At 38.3% G+C, this 15,300-nt stretch overlaps 2 protein-coding genes across 5 annotated transcripts in view; one reads left to right on the forward strand and one right to left on the reverse strand.

The window, feature by feature from the left end:
- Positions 1 to 5,497, reverse strand: part of lrmda (leucine rich melanocyte differentiation associated) — an 889,883-nt gene extending 884,386 nt beyond the window's left edge. Inside the window, exon 1 of the mRNA XM_043678940.2 lies at positions 5,276 to 5,497. Coding sequence (XP_043534875.1) covers positions 5,276 to 5,317 — 42 coding nt within the window. The 5' untranslated portion in view covers positions 5,318 to 5,497. The remainder of the gene's footprint in view (positions 1 to 5,275) is intronic.
- An 85-nt stretch (positions 5,498 to 5,582) lies between these two features.
- znf503 (zinc finger protein 503) lies at positions 5,583 to 14,808 on the forward strand. Of its 4 annotated transcripts, none has more exons than XM_087982518.1 (4): positions 5,583 to 5,701; positions 5,806 to 6,057; positions 11,665 to 11,872; positions 12,270 to 14,808. In XM_087982518.1, exons 3-4 carry the CDS (start codon positions 11,792 to 11,794, stop codon positions 13,731 to 13,733), a joined length of 1,545 nt encoding a protein of 514 aa, XP_087838644.1. In that variant the 5' UTR covers positions 5,583 to 5,701; positions 5,806 to 6,057; positions 11,665 to 11,791; the 3' UTR covers positions 13,734 to 14,808. The 4 variants fall into 4 exon arrangements, with proteins under 4 accessions (XP_087838644.1, XP_043534869.1, XP_043534872.1 ...); XM_043678934.2 differs by having other exon boundaries at positions 5,806 to 6,002; XM_043678937.2 differs by having other exon boundaries at positions 5,806 to 5,972.
- Positions 14,809 to 15,300: the final 492 nt, after the last annotated feature.

Consider the following 15,300-nt stretch of genomic DNA (forward strand, 5'->3'; position numbering starts at 1 on the left):
ATGGAAAAGTATCCTTCAGGCGAACCAGTCCATACTGACCGTTTCTGAAACTAAACTCGTTCCACTTGCCTGTGTTTGGCCCATATCCTTCCAAATCTTTCCTATTTGAGAACTTATCCAAATGGCTTTTAAATGTTGTAACTATACCGGCATCTACCACTTTCTCTGGCAGTTCATTGTACACACGAACCTCTCAAAACATTGCCCCTCAGGTCCGTTTCAAATCTTTCTCTTCTCTCCTTAAAAATATGCCTAGTTTTGAACTCCCCCATCCGAGGGAAAAAGACCTTTTTCATTCACCTTATCGATATCCCTCGTGATTTTTTAAACCTCAATAAATGTCACTTCTCAACCTCCTACACTCCAGTGAAATGAAGTCCCAGCCCTTCCAGTCTATATCTCAAACCTTCCATTCCCAGCAACATCCTGAATTTTTTTCTTCAGTTTAATAATATCCTGCCTGTAGTACTAATTATCAGGGCACTTCCCTAGTGTCAATGACTTTGAGCACCAGATATACATCAACACAACAGCAAACTTGGATCAAACCTGCATCTCCATCGAACTCAATGGGACTCGGAGAAATCCCATCTGATCTGAAACAAGGCCCCTTAATTGGAGGAAAAAAAATCATGTTTTCATTCCTCAATGCCCCATGAAAATATTAAGTACTGGGATAACGGCAGAACATGATGGAAGCACTCAGGTCAGGCAGTTACTATTGTGATAGTAACTGAAAACAAAGTAGGAGGTTGTATTTCAATTACACAAGATATTGGTAAGATCTCATTGCATGTACAGTATTGGTTACCTCTAAGGAAAGATGTAAATACTTCGGAAGCAGTTCAGGGAGGTTTTACTGGACTAGGTTGCCTTTTGAGGTAAGTTTGGACAATTTAGTTTTTTTTTTAAAAAATCTAGGTTTAGAAAAACTCCAGAAAAAAAAAGGACACATCTTGATTGAAACATTAAGATTCTGAGAGGACTTAATCAGATGGATCTTGAAAGGATGTTCCTTCTTGTGACAGAATTGAGAAGCATTGGTCAGTGGTTAAAACTAAGAGGGTCACATATGTAGCAGTATGGGAAGAAATATTTTCCCAAAGATGAGATTTTGGCATTCTCTTCCACAAAAAAAGTGAAAGCAGACTGTTTTCTCAAAAATAAAAAGAGAGAGGTAGGTAGATTTTTGATAAATGAATGAAACTTTAACCAGAAATAGTTGAAATGTGGTGAAATCCTGCATTGCCATTTAGTATGACAATGGCTGTTCAAGAGACCAAATGATCTAATTTTGCTCCTAGTTTGTATGTTCCTTTATGTCCGCTGATACATTTTTCAGGGCAGGAATGAAAGCAGCAGGGGATCAACAACGGACAGGAAAAATTTTCTTTGAGTGTGTAAGGCAGAAAAGAAAAATACAATGAAAATTAATAAAAACTCTTAACGTAAGAAAGATTTTCACTTTTCCCTTTAGGTTTGAACCCTACATTCAAATTTGAATCTCACTAATAAAATAGGGAAATTATCTGTGAATTTGCTTCTCATTAATAGCTAATCTTGCCTAATTTCTACGCAGTTTCAATTCTCCACTCCTTCCAGGAGAAACTAGACAATGCCAATTCCCCACATGAAGGTCAGGGCTTTTTCCTTGCTTCTTCAGGCCTCCCATCTTTAACACCATTTCCCCACATGCTTCATTAGCATAATCCTCTTCCATCCTTCATCCACACAAGACATCATCACCTGGCCATCAGCCTCACGAGATCATTGTGGCTGCTTTTGGGCCAACTCTCTCAACACTTCAGCCCTTCACGTTGGAGCTCAGGGATATACAACATACATGCTTCTGCCAAGTCACTGAGCATATGACACACTTACATCTCACACATGCGTATAAGACATCTTATGGCTAACTTCCTCACCATGCAAATAACTTTTCACTGCCTTGGTGGCTGCCAGGCTCTCTGGTTTGCATTTTCTTTTTCAAACTGGTCACCCTACAAGGCAAGCAATGATCAAGGGAGCAGCAACATGCTACAACAATATCACACCTGCAGCATGTACCAGCAGCTTACACAGCAAACATATGCATATGTTCAACCAGGTGCCCACATCTGAAAGTTCAAGGATGTATGCATGCTTCCACAGCCAAGGAGCCAGCTGCTTGTAAGAATTGAGCAATGCTCGGCTGTTACATCTTTCATCTATGAGATGTTTGAAGAGGCTGTATATATCTCAAATGGGAGCAGGTTTACCAGGATTGACAGTTATGAAGAGACTACAAATAGGCATTTTAAGAAAGCATATTTACTTACAAAGTATCCCCTGATGTGCCTTCAGCAGGTTTTTTGTTTCCTTTCCCTCCAACTTTGCCGAAGTGCAGTCCTGAAATCTGTGGCGAGGGTGGAGCATACCTTTGTAGTTGGCCTTGTTGATCTGGAATACTTGGCTGGTTGGCCGTGGGGACATTCATGCCTAGAAAGCCCAGGCCCACTAAGTTTGTTCTGCCTAAATATAGGGTTATCTTTTCAAGCTTGGACTTCTGCTGACTTTAGTATCACAGGCAGGGAAGGGAAAAGGACCAAGCACCTCTTGAGAGGATGACATTTTGGGTCCTGTGTGTGTCTGGCCATTCCTGTGGGTGCTTACTGGCAACTCTCAAAGCAAGATTGGAGTCCCTTATTGTTCTCTCACTTTGCCATTGAAAGCATGCATCTATGATCACAGCAATATAGCATAGGTTTGTGCATGTAACCAGCAAACAGTGTACTACCTGTGGCTCTCATTGGCAGTAGCCAATCTAAGGAGAAGGTCAGACAGTTAGCACAGAACCGATGCTGTTTGTGAACTATTCTATCTTTCAAATCAGTTTACCAACTGCTTTTGTAAAAACCTGGCTGATATTCTGAAGAGCCTCGATGATTTTGCCCAATGACCTTGTCAAAATGCAGGGGACATTCTTCAATTTGAGACTGAGCAGGTGCTTGATCTCTGGTAATAAAGACCTTTTTTTTCCCTTGACAAGGTGCAGAGATCTGTAAGTGATGTGCTCACCAGATTGTGCTCCAGTCTCATTTAAAAATAAAATCCATGGATGTAAAACTCTCCATACAGGTGAAAGCCTTGTTGGTGCATCCCTTGAAGTGGTGATAAAATGGAGGTTCAGTGAGGATGGCATCTTCCTTAGGGTGGTTCACTGAATTCCACTAGTGTCTGCATAAGAGGAGGAATTAATTGTGTAAATGGGCTAAAAACTTGTGTAGGTTAAGAATGTTAACATTGGAATCAATGGCACAACAACGTAGCACAGCACCGTACAATGAAGCTTAGATGGCTGGTTGCTCATTCCCACGTAACTGGTCACCTTCTTTTCCAGTATTTTTCCTCATATAGAGTAAAGAGACTAACTTCTGCTATCCTTTTGCTAGTCTTTGCCCTCTCTGCCTTTTTTTAACCAAAATGACAAAGAGAGAGTGTGAGTTTGATATGGAAGAGAATGGGAGAGGTATTAGTTGCAATGCGAGGTGGGAGAAGTGGTGAGGTTCCCCTACTAAATGAGTAGGGACTGCAGAGGACTGGAAGAGTAATATTTTGGAAGGATAAGGTGGACATGCTGATGCAATAATGACATTGTGCTCTAATAGCCTTATTAAGAGACATGTGCATGATAGGGCTAGAGGGAGTACTGGTGGCCTTGTGACAACGAAATAGCAGGCAGACACTTACACTTGCAAAGCACAAGTTATTAACTTTCTTTCAGCACCACAGGGTATTATGATCCCTGTGACTATTTTTGTCCAGCCTGCCTGGAAGTCTGAAGGAAAGAGCCTTTCTTTGTATCATTGGACCCACCAGAACCTTCAGGTCATTGCCCGCAAATGTGATGTCACCATCCAAAATTACATCACACTGTGTCAGACGTCAGACAAGTCTGACACATTTTCTGGATCAGAGTCCCAAAACATTAGATTTGCAAATTATAACTGAAATAATACACTCAAGACCCCATGCTTTTTCCAATGACTGGAGAAATTCTCACTGGTAAAACTGTTTATTGATTAGTACCACTTGACACAGCAACCAGTAAACATGTCTAACTCTAGCAACAAGACTTTTGAGTTTAGTGTCAAACCAAAGATAATGCTGCTTTTAATGTGTCCTTTATTTCAGACTGCATTGTTTGCCACAAACTTCCATTTGCAATCACACAAAAGAGACCTTTTTAAAAACAAAAGTACACTGAAGTTGGAGAAAAACAATTAAAGCTGGTTAGTTCTTTGAAATCTATTGTACAAGTAGTGGGTATTGACATACAGAATTGAAAAATATTGATACAACAGCCATAGCTCTATTAATGTAGACCAGCTTCACAACATTCTCACATTCAGTAACTCCTTCAATTCCCTTGAAAGATTATTAGCAGTGTTAAAAGTGGTTTATGTGTAACAGAGAATAAAAGTAGAGGTGTTGAATTTAATCACATTTTAAATATTCGTGACTGTTCTCATCTGCTACTGTTACGCAAATAGAGTGGTCTCACTTATTAGAAATAATTACACACTTTCAACTTAAAAAAAGACAAATGGGTAATAACTAGACACATTAAAATATTTTAGCAACTAAACTTGTCATAATTGTTTGCACAACCAATACTAATCACAAGAACAGTTTGCACCACTTAATTACATTATTCCAGAAACCAATTCCAATAATTTTGATCTAAAGATCAAACACTTCCATGAGACTGCCTCACTCAACCTTCATACAATACATTCCAGCTATTGATTATTCAACTTCCTAGAGAATATCTTAAACATGTCCTTAATGACACAGAACCTATGCTTTCTGGTATTACAAATCAGAAATGTTTCCCAATTACACAACAAATACTTAAATTAATTGCCTCAGATGCTGACATGCCTTTTCTAGCAAAATGAACTATAAGAAGGTGTTTTTCCAAATGGAAGCCCATAAATTTAATTTTAATTGCATACTAAAACTAAGGGATTCTGCTTCTTCATATTGATTAGATAAAACGTTAGTTCATAAACTCTTACAAGTGAATGGTTTAAAATATGAAGACACTGCAGAATAACATATGATTCTGCAGCTAGTCAGCTGACAAAGTCGTAAAACGCAGAGAAAACGTTGCAAACTGAAAAAAACTTCAAGATATTAAATAGCGTAGTGTACCTACATGTGAAACATTATAACAATGATTCATTTTATTGTGTAAGTAATAAAGGCGAATGCCTAAGTACTTCACACTTACTTGAGTTCCATCAACAACGATGCCTAGATCGTTACTTGCCATCACTGACGTTCTAATTTCTAAAAGAATTAAATTTCGACGTTTGCTTTATTTTCACGACTATTCAAGCTGTCCAGCCACAATTCTCATTTGTATAAGGTTTATTTGAAAGTACCACTACATTGAAGCAACGACCTGCATATGTAAATATACAAGAGTACTACACTTCCGCACTCCTGTCAGCTGATTCGGAACGGAAGTCGGTGCCAAAACGTAGAAAAGGAGGAGCAATCGGACTTAGCAATCAGCTTCCAATTACACTGTATGCAATTGTGGTACAATGTGTTTTTGTAAAAACTGTGTATGGGAAGTTTGTTTAGCTGGAGTTTTTTTTTAAACAAACGTCGAGAGCAACTTAAATGTGTAATTTTAGTTAGTCGATACGACGTAAGATTTCTGACAATGGTTTGTTATGTAAAAAAGCATCTCAAAAAAATATTCGCATTTCCCGACTGAGTCCAAGTAATCTATCTTTTCTGTCATTTAAATAGAAATCATGCAAGCATCTGTGTAGAATGAACCATCAAACATCGTTCCCCCTCCCACCTCCCCCAAGGAGAAAAAGAAAAACTTCCCTTCCCGCCCCATCAGCGGAGCGCATGCGGAAGTCCGGCACTGCAGAGTACTGACCCAATCTCAGCTCCTACAAACTACTAATGTAAGCCTATTGCTCTGATATTTAACACAAGTAAGTCTGATACCTGGAATCTACTTCTCTTCATTGATCCAGTTGTTTACAAATGGTAATTAAAAATTTAAGAATTAATACGATTTACCTTCTATAATGGGCAAATCGGATACAGCAACGACAGTAATGTCTTTGTAACAGATGGAATATGTTTACGTTATGTATGTTTCAGAATAGAATCGACATTAACCTTGTTTATAAGCGATTATTAATAACCAGGTATGAATTTTGGTATTTATCCGTGTGTGGGAAGCTATTGTCAGCATGTTTGTCAGGTCGCTATTGTAACTAGTCGCTTCTGTACCGCCCTGATGTCATATTGCTGCAGGTTATTAGTATAAAGATGAGTTGTTTTGGAAAGCGTGGTTTATTTTTAACAAAAATTCAATCTTCTCTTGCAATCAGATGACATTTCTTCGATTTCTATATCCACGTCTGGATCACATTGAATATAGTGTTTTTGGGTGCTATATATAAATCGTTGAAGCTGTACAGCAAAGTCACTTTACAGTTAAAAATGTTGATTGCTAAATTGTTTTATTTTCAACAAAAATCTTGTTCCACCAATATCGGGCATACTAACTTGCTTGTCACTTGTTTCCAGTAATAATTATATTTGCATGCAATGAGTGATTCATAAATATGTCAGACTATAAAATATAGGCACGTACTTCAAACTTTCTATTTAAAAATCATGAATTATAGCCACGAAAAATGTGTTCCCATTTAGGGTAATACGAAGTATTTGCTGTCTTGTACTGAGACCCATCTGTCATCTAGACAATAAAGAAAGCCGCTGTTACTTTTTCCCTGACGTTGAAAATTTATGGGCGCCCTACACTGCCCTAATAACTCAAGCATTGTGTCAACGTTTGACAGGCTTGCAGAAAAACAGCAACCCTGTTATCAATCAAACAACCCTTTGCATATTTTTAGCTGCGCTCTGATCTTCAAGACACGTTTATGTATGAATTATATCATTATGAATCATTCTACAGATTTACTGTAAGGCGGAACGTGATCTATCACGTCTTTCAAATCAACAAAAGGTAGAAAGATTTTTAGTTTTCGCCATTTTAGCATGTTTGACACTTGTGGAATTGAACACTGAAATGAACCTATTTTACAACGAACCCATTTCGTGGTGAAATCCGCGCTTTTCAATTCAATTTATAAAACAAAGTTTATTCTGCAGATTTGAATTTTAAAATATTCAAAGGATCCATCATCAAGTTTCTTTTGCTGCAGGTAATTACTTCAATGTCTCAGTAAAACTCAAGTCGCATGACATCTGGATCTTCACGCTTTCAATGGATCGGTTCATTCTTTATTTTGCAAATAATTATTTTGAAGTAGTTAAAATGTACTTCAATGTCGGAATACCTCCTTGCGCTCTCACGAAAAAAAATTAGTATGGTTTAGATTATCATAATTTTTCTTCCATATAGTATCTGATCCGATTCACTTTTAAAAAAGGTTTTTGAACAATAAAGACTGATTCTATTGTTAATGATGAACGACCGTAAAATCTAAAATTGCTATATTATTTTAAAGTCAACGGGTAATTTTGTTTTCCGCTCTATCAAAAAACTATTGTTCGAATTGGCTAATACTAGGTAAATATAGTACATTCACCAAAATGTTATGGATTCAAATATCAAAATTAACTAAATTATGTACAAATAAAGGTTTTAATTAAATTTAAGCCATATGAACATGGACAAAACTTTTAAATATTTTATTTTGTAAAATTCTAAGAACATGGACGATATAAAAAAACACAACTCTCGATACTATCAATACCTGGCGCAGACGTCCTGACTCAACAGTCATTTAGAAGGCAAATAATGAATCTTGAGAGGACAAAAATCTTTCATTATGGTTAAGTAAAAATGTTACCATTACTCTGATACTGAACAGGGTATACAAGATTCCGCTCATCTGCTAAAAAACTGTTTTAAGACTTTTGTTGCTATTAATAAGAAAAGGATACATTTTTTCTTAGCTTAGTATATTGTAATTAAATTGCATACCAAAAGTAAAATCAGTCTTTCATTATTCCTACAAAGTTTAAAACTTTTGCAATTGATTGTTGCACGAATAGATAAAATCAGGGGCCACGGTAAGTGCATCTCCAACATTTGCAGCTATTTAACTGTTCTTCGAAATAAAATCTAATTTACATTGTACATGAACCAATTATTGGAGAATAAGAAATGCAGAACAAATAGGTATCGGTGTATCTCATTGCCTGGACGGACACAGATCTTCCCGCTGTGTATACATTTGCTGCCTGCTATGAATTAGAGAGTCAAATGAATTCACACCCAAATGATTTGAAATTTCCTATCCTTATGTGTAATTCTGAAGATTAGATTTAATAAGAGATCATCGTTCCGGAGTAATATGAACCGTGTTAGCAGACTGTTAACTCTAGACCGATGCGAACGGGTAAACGCGCGATAGTCAGCCTTTCTACCAGTACATTAGCCATGAAATTAATTTAGATTTGAGTTGTTTTCTCCATGTTTTCCATGTTTATTTTGAAATTAATTCGTAATGTAATAAACTCTAAAGTCTAAGTGGTTCCTGCTGTCTGTGCCTGACAGTCCAGTATTGCGAAATTAATTCAAAACAGCGCGGAACATTAACTTGCCTTTCTCCACCTCATTTAAGACAAAGGGGTTCTTGCTGTTTCTTTAAAATCAACTTCGCTCCAATCCGCTTTCTGTTGAAATCCATCCCAGGATTTACAGGATCTGACCTGACCTGTCAAGCGGATTATCATACAGAGAGATTAATAGGGTAGGCGGGTTGCAATAATAATCGTTTTGTTTGATGTGACAAGTTTGATAGGCGTTGATTTACTTACAAACTGATAGGCTTTTAATTGAGCGTCTCCATCCAAGTTAGATGAAAGGAAACCGCGGCATTTTGTGTCTGAAAAGCTGCCCAATTGCCCGGGAGTCTGAATACTTATTAGCCGGGTACGTGAACGGTCAAATACTTCTTTTTGAATGTTTTGCTCACTCTTTTTTTTTAAAAAATGATAAATCCCTTACTCCGTGTACAAATCGAATCGTGTTGACATGTCTACCAAACGCTGATAAAGGGAAAAGTTGGACATCGTTTTAATAGTTCATGTTTTTAATTAACTTAATCCTTGAATGGTTTTTTTCCTCTACTCTTAAACAATATAAATTCTAAAGGAGCCCCGGTGGTAATTTTTTACTCTTTACTTGCCAAACACATCGTCTTGATTATGAAAATAAACTTTTGCTTGTTCTTTCAAAAAAGTAACTTCGCCACAAAGATGGTGTCGCTGGCAAAAGAAATTTGAGATCCCAGGTCACTTCCAGTGAAGATTTTTAATTGTATTTTAGGACAGATAGTGTATAACTGATACTTCATGGTATTTCATTACATTATCTTAAACTTGAAGTATTATGTTAATGAAAGTTGCCTACCGTGTATTTTGACAAAGCAGATTATATATGTTTGTGAGGTTTTAATTTGGTTCGTTTTCCCATTGCTCTCCTATTTAAGCATGCAGACCTAAATACTCTTTAAGCTACGTAGTTTGTTCAGTCTTCCTTCACACCGAAGTGAACAAATCTCCAAAAAACTCTTCCCACAGTCGACTCCACCTAAAGCAATTAATCTTTTAGTATTTCTCACCGGGAGGCAGGACAAATACAACAAGAACAGATAGTCGTCTCTATGGTATAGTAAGGAAAACAGCTGTTCCAAGCAGTTAATGCAAATGAACACAAATGAAGGTACAGCGTTTCAATGTTTACTGCACTTCATCCATCAACCTGACGAGCCATTAAAAGGAAAGAACTGTTCTGCGCAGATCGAGTTTACTCCCACCACTTGGGAATCGTTCAGATCTCTCCCAACACCATTGCACACCTGGACAAATTTGTTCTTCCTTTGCCAAATTATTTAAATGCGTTCTTTGCACACAGTAGTAAGTGATATTGTAATTTTCACTTATATTTAAAAAAATCTCAATTCACAACAAAATCCGCGTTAACCTTTTTAGGATTTTATAATTATTTAAAAGGAAATTACGCTAATTACCATCATAAATTTGTAAAAGTTACCGTGTCATTCGAAGAAGACTATAGCAAAGTATTTGTTATATATCTATGTAAAAAAATTTAAGCAAAACGCGTATAGTTTGCTAATGCTAATACTAGACCTTTGATAAATTTTGAGTTTTGAAATGTGCGCGTTGTGTTTATCTTCAATATTGTTAAAATAGTATTTATTGAGAAGACAATTTGAGTGAAGTTCAGTCCGAATAGATGATCCACCTCATAAATTGCTAACGATCCCTCAGCACTTTCCGTGTTCTTCACTTGTCAAACGTGTTTTTATCTCCAAGTGACCTTTTGTTAATGTTGTAGATTGTGTGGGCCACCATGTCGAGACCGGAAACAAAAGCAAAGATTGATTAGCACATACATTAGCCAGTGAAAAGAAGAAAACATCAAACAGAAGTCAAAATCTTGCACCCCTTTATAGTTTTTTTTAATTTAAAAAACTTACAAAAAGTTTCACATTTCGGAAGCCCAGTCTCTCTTTCTGATAGATGTTTCTGCTATTGTTATTTATTTTTTCTCCAAAGACAGTAACGTGCTATATTTTGTGTGAAAATCCACGACAATAGTTTATGCGTGCATTATGAACCTTTTTATAGCAGTGACTTTGATCAGACCGATCATTTGTTCTAGCTGTCAAGTTTAACATGTCAAGACTTTCAACATGTCAATCTTAATCTTTTTCAAACACCCCTACGTGTGACCATTGGATTGACTGATCGGTGATACGATCTCAATAATGTGGTTTTGTTTGTAGTCTGCTGCTGTGGCCCGAAGTAAGATTTCTTAATTTAGGATTTTTGAAAATGTTCTTTTTCATAAGGAAGAAATATTCAACAGGAAAGTAAGCCATTAATGACAAGAAGTGAAGGTGTATAATTCGTTCAAGCGAATTGAAGTGCGGTCTAGTGCGTCCGCCTTTTGTTCGCATACAAATTGAGTTTACTCTGAGAACGATTTATTTCCCTAAATTGAATGCCTCTTTTCAAACGCCGTTCTTTTTCAAGTCACACCAGGCTTGTAATCAGCAACAAAAGCTGACATAAATCAACCTAGATTGACAGGACTGACAAATAACTGATTGATTGCGGTTGGGAAAATTGACAGTTGGGGGTGGGGGTGTTGAATTGAAAGCATGTGACATTGAGATCCCTCTCCGGATTGGCCTAATATCGTCACATGCTGGAGTCTAAAATTTCGCCTTCACACAATAACCAACAGACACACAAAAAAAAGTTAACATCACATCCCCTTGACCCTCCAATCACCTCGGGGTTCAGTGTTCATTGTGTGATTTGATTGGAAGGCGGCAAAGGCTTTAATCTTAAAGTAATTCGGTGTTTGAAGTGTTGACGGCCAGATTGTGTGTTGCATGTTGTGTTGTGTGTAGCTAAGCGGTCGTGCTGCTTGTCTGATGAGCGCCGTGCAGGATTTGGGCAGGGTCTTCAGTACCGTGAGTGAAAGCAACCACAGCGTCCTCGAACGGCACAGTCCTTCTTGGAGTGTTGGTTCAGTTAGGTCATGATTACATCGCCTTCCGTCTCTACCCACAGAATTACAGCGAGTGAAATCAGCAATAACAGCAGCAGGGGAAATAGTAATAGCAAACCTTTCTACCACACCGTACCTCCCTCAGACCCTTCAAGACAAGCTAATCGTCTTCCAATCAAGGTTTTGAAAATGCTTACGGCTCGCACCGGACACATTTTACATCCCGAGTACTTGCAGCCTTTACCATCTACGCCCGTAAGTCCCATCGAGGTACGTTACCTACGTTTTCGTAATTGTGTGTATACATTACTATGTTTTATGTAACCTATACGTTATATAACGTACACATGGAAACACGAAAGTTAGCGATTTCCTAAATACTGTACCTTCCTTATCCGTCGGTCCTTTCGTAAGAGACGATCCTAACAACGTTATACTCGATTTAGATACGACGGGGTTACATTTAACCCGTTAGGGTTACTGCAGTTATAGATTATTTTTAAAAGATTGTTTAATAGCTTACATAGTTACAGCATTGTTTAACGCGTAGAATTATCAACTATTTACAATTAAATAATAAATTTCCTTTTACTAACAGTTACGAAGTACTATTTATAATAATGACGCACGCGAACATTTTTTCATTCATTATTTAATTTTGTTTTAGCTCGATGCGAAGAAGAGTCCTTTGGCACTTTTGGCTCAGACGTGTTCACAGATTGGCAAGCCGGACCCCCCTCCATCTTCAAAGCTAACTTCTGTTACTTCAAATGGTACAAGTGACAAAGATTCCGGAAAACCTACTCCGTTGAAACTTAGCGACATTGGTGTAGAAGACAAGTCGAGTTTTAAACCGTATTCCAAACACGCAGAGAAGAAGGATTCCAGTTCCTCCGGCACTTCCAGTGTTTCTGGGGAAAAGTCTGGTTTCCGTGTACCTAGCGCCACCTGCCAACCATTCACACCAAGGACAGGCAGTCCAAATTCCAGCACTTCTTCACCGATGCCATCCGAGGGCAAAGGCAATGACAGTCAGGAAAAGAAAGAAATGGACACCGTAAAAAACAGCTCCACTGATAATTCCACGACCACTAGCGTTAGCCACAACCGGATTAGTGTCAGTTGTGCTGGGATAAATGTGGAAGTGAACCAGCACCAGGAGACTTCAGTGTCAAAACCCATTATTTCGGAAACTTCAGCTCTAAGTTCTGGACTTGTTGCCCCTGTTTCGCCGTATAAGCCCGGACAAACTGTCTTCCCTTTGCCTCCAGCTAGCATGACCTACCCAGGCACTCTGGGAGCGTACGCCGGCTATCCGCATCAGTTTGTGCCACATGGCGTCAGCTTGGATCATGCCAAATCCAGCCTGGTCGGAGCGGCACAACTGGCAAGTTCTTTGGGTTGTGGCCTCTCCAGTAAATCCACCGGTTCCAGCCCATTAGCCGGTGCCTCTCCACCCTCAATGATGACGGCCAGTCTTTGCAGAGATCCTTACTGTCTAAGTTATCACTGCGCTGCTCACCTTGCCGGGGCAGCAAACAATTCTTGTACCCATGATCCTACAACTTTGAAGTCTGGATACCCTCTGGTTTACCCCTCACATCCACTACATGCCGTTCACACGTCCATGTCCAGCAACGCCGGGACGCCAACCCTAGCGGGACACCATTTGTACCCATATGGCTTCATGCTACCTAACGATCCCCAGCCTCACGTCTGTAATTGGGTCTCCGCCAATGGACCATGCGACAAGCGATTTTGCACCTCGGAGGAACTGCTCAACCACTTGCGGACGCACACTGCTTTCTCCGGGACTGATAAGCTTATGGCCGGCTACCAAAATTCCTCTCTGGGCAGCGCGGCGGCGGCGGCAGCTGCAGCTGCCGTGGCGTGTCATATGCACCTCCCACCGACAGGGGCGCCTGGAAGCCCTGGTGGTCTCACATTAAGGAGCCCCCACGCTTTAGGACTGAGCAGCAGGTACCACCCGTATACCAAGAGTCCCCTGCCGACCCATGGCGCTCCAGGGCCAGTTACTACTCTACCAGTGCCGGCAACAGGACACTATTACTCTCCATACGCACTCTACAGCCAGAGGTTAACCACAGCTTCAGCACTGGGCTATCAGTGAGCTCACATATTCGAAGCTGCGATATGCATTGCGATGAAGGCTTATGTGGGTCCAATTTCAAAACCGTCAGGATTTTTTAAAAATGTTGACCTAATTTCCTTCCGTTAAAATTATACAATCTGATTTTTAACGTCATGAAAGCAGACATCTATCCAAAAAGTGAACCGATTAATGTATACGAAAAAAAACCCATTGAATTGTTTTGAAAATTAATAAATGTAAATAGTTTTTCGTTGAAAGTTTTGAAATGCAATCCAGGTAGTCTCTCACAAAGCAGATTGCAGTATAATGGACCTTTTGATGGTGTTCATCAATGGACGGGTTCCGTGAACGCTGTATTTATTTATGTTAGCTTCAAGCGGGAAAAAAAATAACAAAGTGCATTACTTAACAAAAAAGCCGATAGGTAACGTGGAACAGTGTAGAAAAATAGGGATTTTCCGGAATTTCTTTTCAATTGCTATGATTGTATTGTACGTTCTTATTTAATGTCTCTTGGAAAAAATTTACATGCATGTTTGTTACTAAATTCCAACTTGTCATTATAATTTCAAATTGCAATTATTTTTAAGGTGTACCATGGAAAGAGAATTGGTATTTTTTGTATGTATTCTGGAAATAAGAAGCAGTGCTATTCAAAAATATGACCGTCTTATTTTGTTATTAAATGAATTCTTGATTACCAGTTGTAACTTCCGTTCGCATTATATAGGTTTTCAAGTGCAGTTTTACTACTTTAAAAGATTATTCGAGAGTTTTTTTTTCCTAGGAAGTGATGTATTGCGAACTAGGGATACTTTTGAGGAGGGAAACTTTAAGTTTCTGATACTTAGGATTTTTTTTAAAATTATCATTTTCCTACAACTGTTAACCTCTTAGAATGCATGTTCCACAACTAGAAACTTAGAGGTCAATTAACAGTTTTAATTGAAAGTATTTCTGAGAAATTGCAAACTTATTACATGCGCCTCCACCAAAGCGGCACAAATTATTCGACTACTGTATACAAACTAATTACTGTATAGTTTAAGGTCTTGAAATACAAATAGGCCTGTTTTTACAGTTTAGTTTTAAATCTAGAATGTTATTTTTTTTAATTAACGCTGAATACATTTTTGTTATAATACCAAGTTATCATTCAAACATTGTTCCTGCTGGTTGGATGAAAACCAGTGCCCGAAAGAGCTCAACCAACGTAGTAAAATTCTATCACTTTTCATAATAGTTGTAACATTTTTCGCCTTGTCGGCCCTTGGTATCTGAATTAAATTTTCAGTAATCTGACGCAGGAGACGTTCAAAATTATGCACATAGAATCTATGTTAATGGTGGATTGATGCTTTCAAATTTCGGGAATCAGTCCAGTTAGCGGCAAGCAACCCCCGTTAAATCATCTTTCTTTGAGCTCAATCCTTTTACAGATAGATTCTTACAAATAATATATTTGCTTCATTCGAATTCAGTATATTTGAACATATGGAATCCACAGTTTGGCTTTTTTTTTTTCTAAATCAGCGTTTACATGAGGTTTCCAGGTAAAAATAACTACATATTAAATAAATCATAA

This window comes from Chiloscyllium plagiosum, unplaced genomic scaffold, assembly GCF_037043375.1.
Source record: "Chiloscyllium plagiosum isolate Xiang-an unplaced genomic scaffold, Cpla_swu_hap1 HiC_scaffold_43, whole genome shotgun sequence".
Taxonomy (NCBI): Eukaryota; Metazoa; Chordata; class Chondrichthyes; order Orectolobiformes; family Hemiscylliidae; genus Chiloscyllium; species Chiloscyllium plagiosum.

What these genes read in the sequence shown, in the direction of transcription:
- znf503 (XM_043678932.2), top strand. Translation starts at nt 8,916, where the DNA reads ATGAAAGGAAACCGCGGCATTTTGTGTCTGAAAAGCTGCCCAATTGCC. An exon ending in TCTGAATACTTATTAGCCGG is followed by an intron (nt 8,990 to 11,664) that starts GTACGTGAACGG and finishes CTCTACCCACAG; the next exon opens with AATTACAGCGAGTGAAATCA. An exon ending in CGCCCGTAAGTCCCATCGAG is followed by an intron (nt 11,873 to 12,269) that starts GTACGTTACCTA and finishes ATTTTGTTTTAG; the next exon opens with CTCGATGCGAAGAAGAGTCC.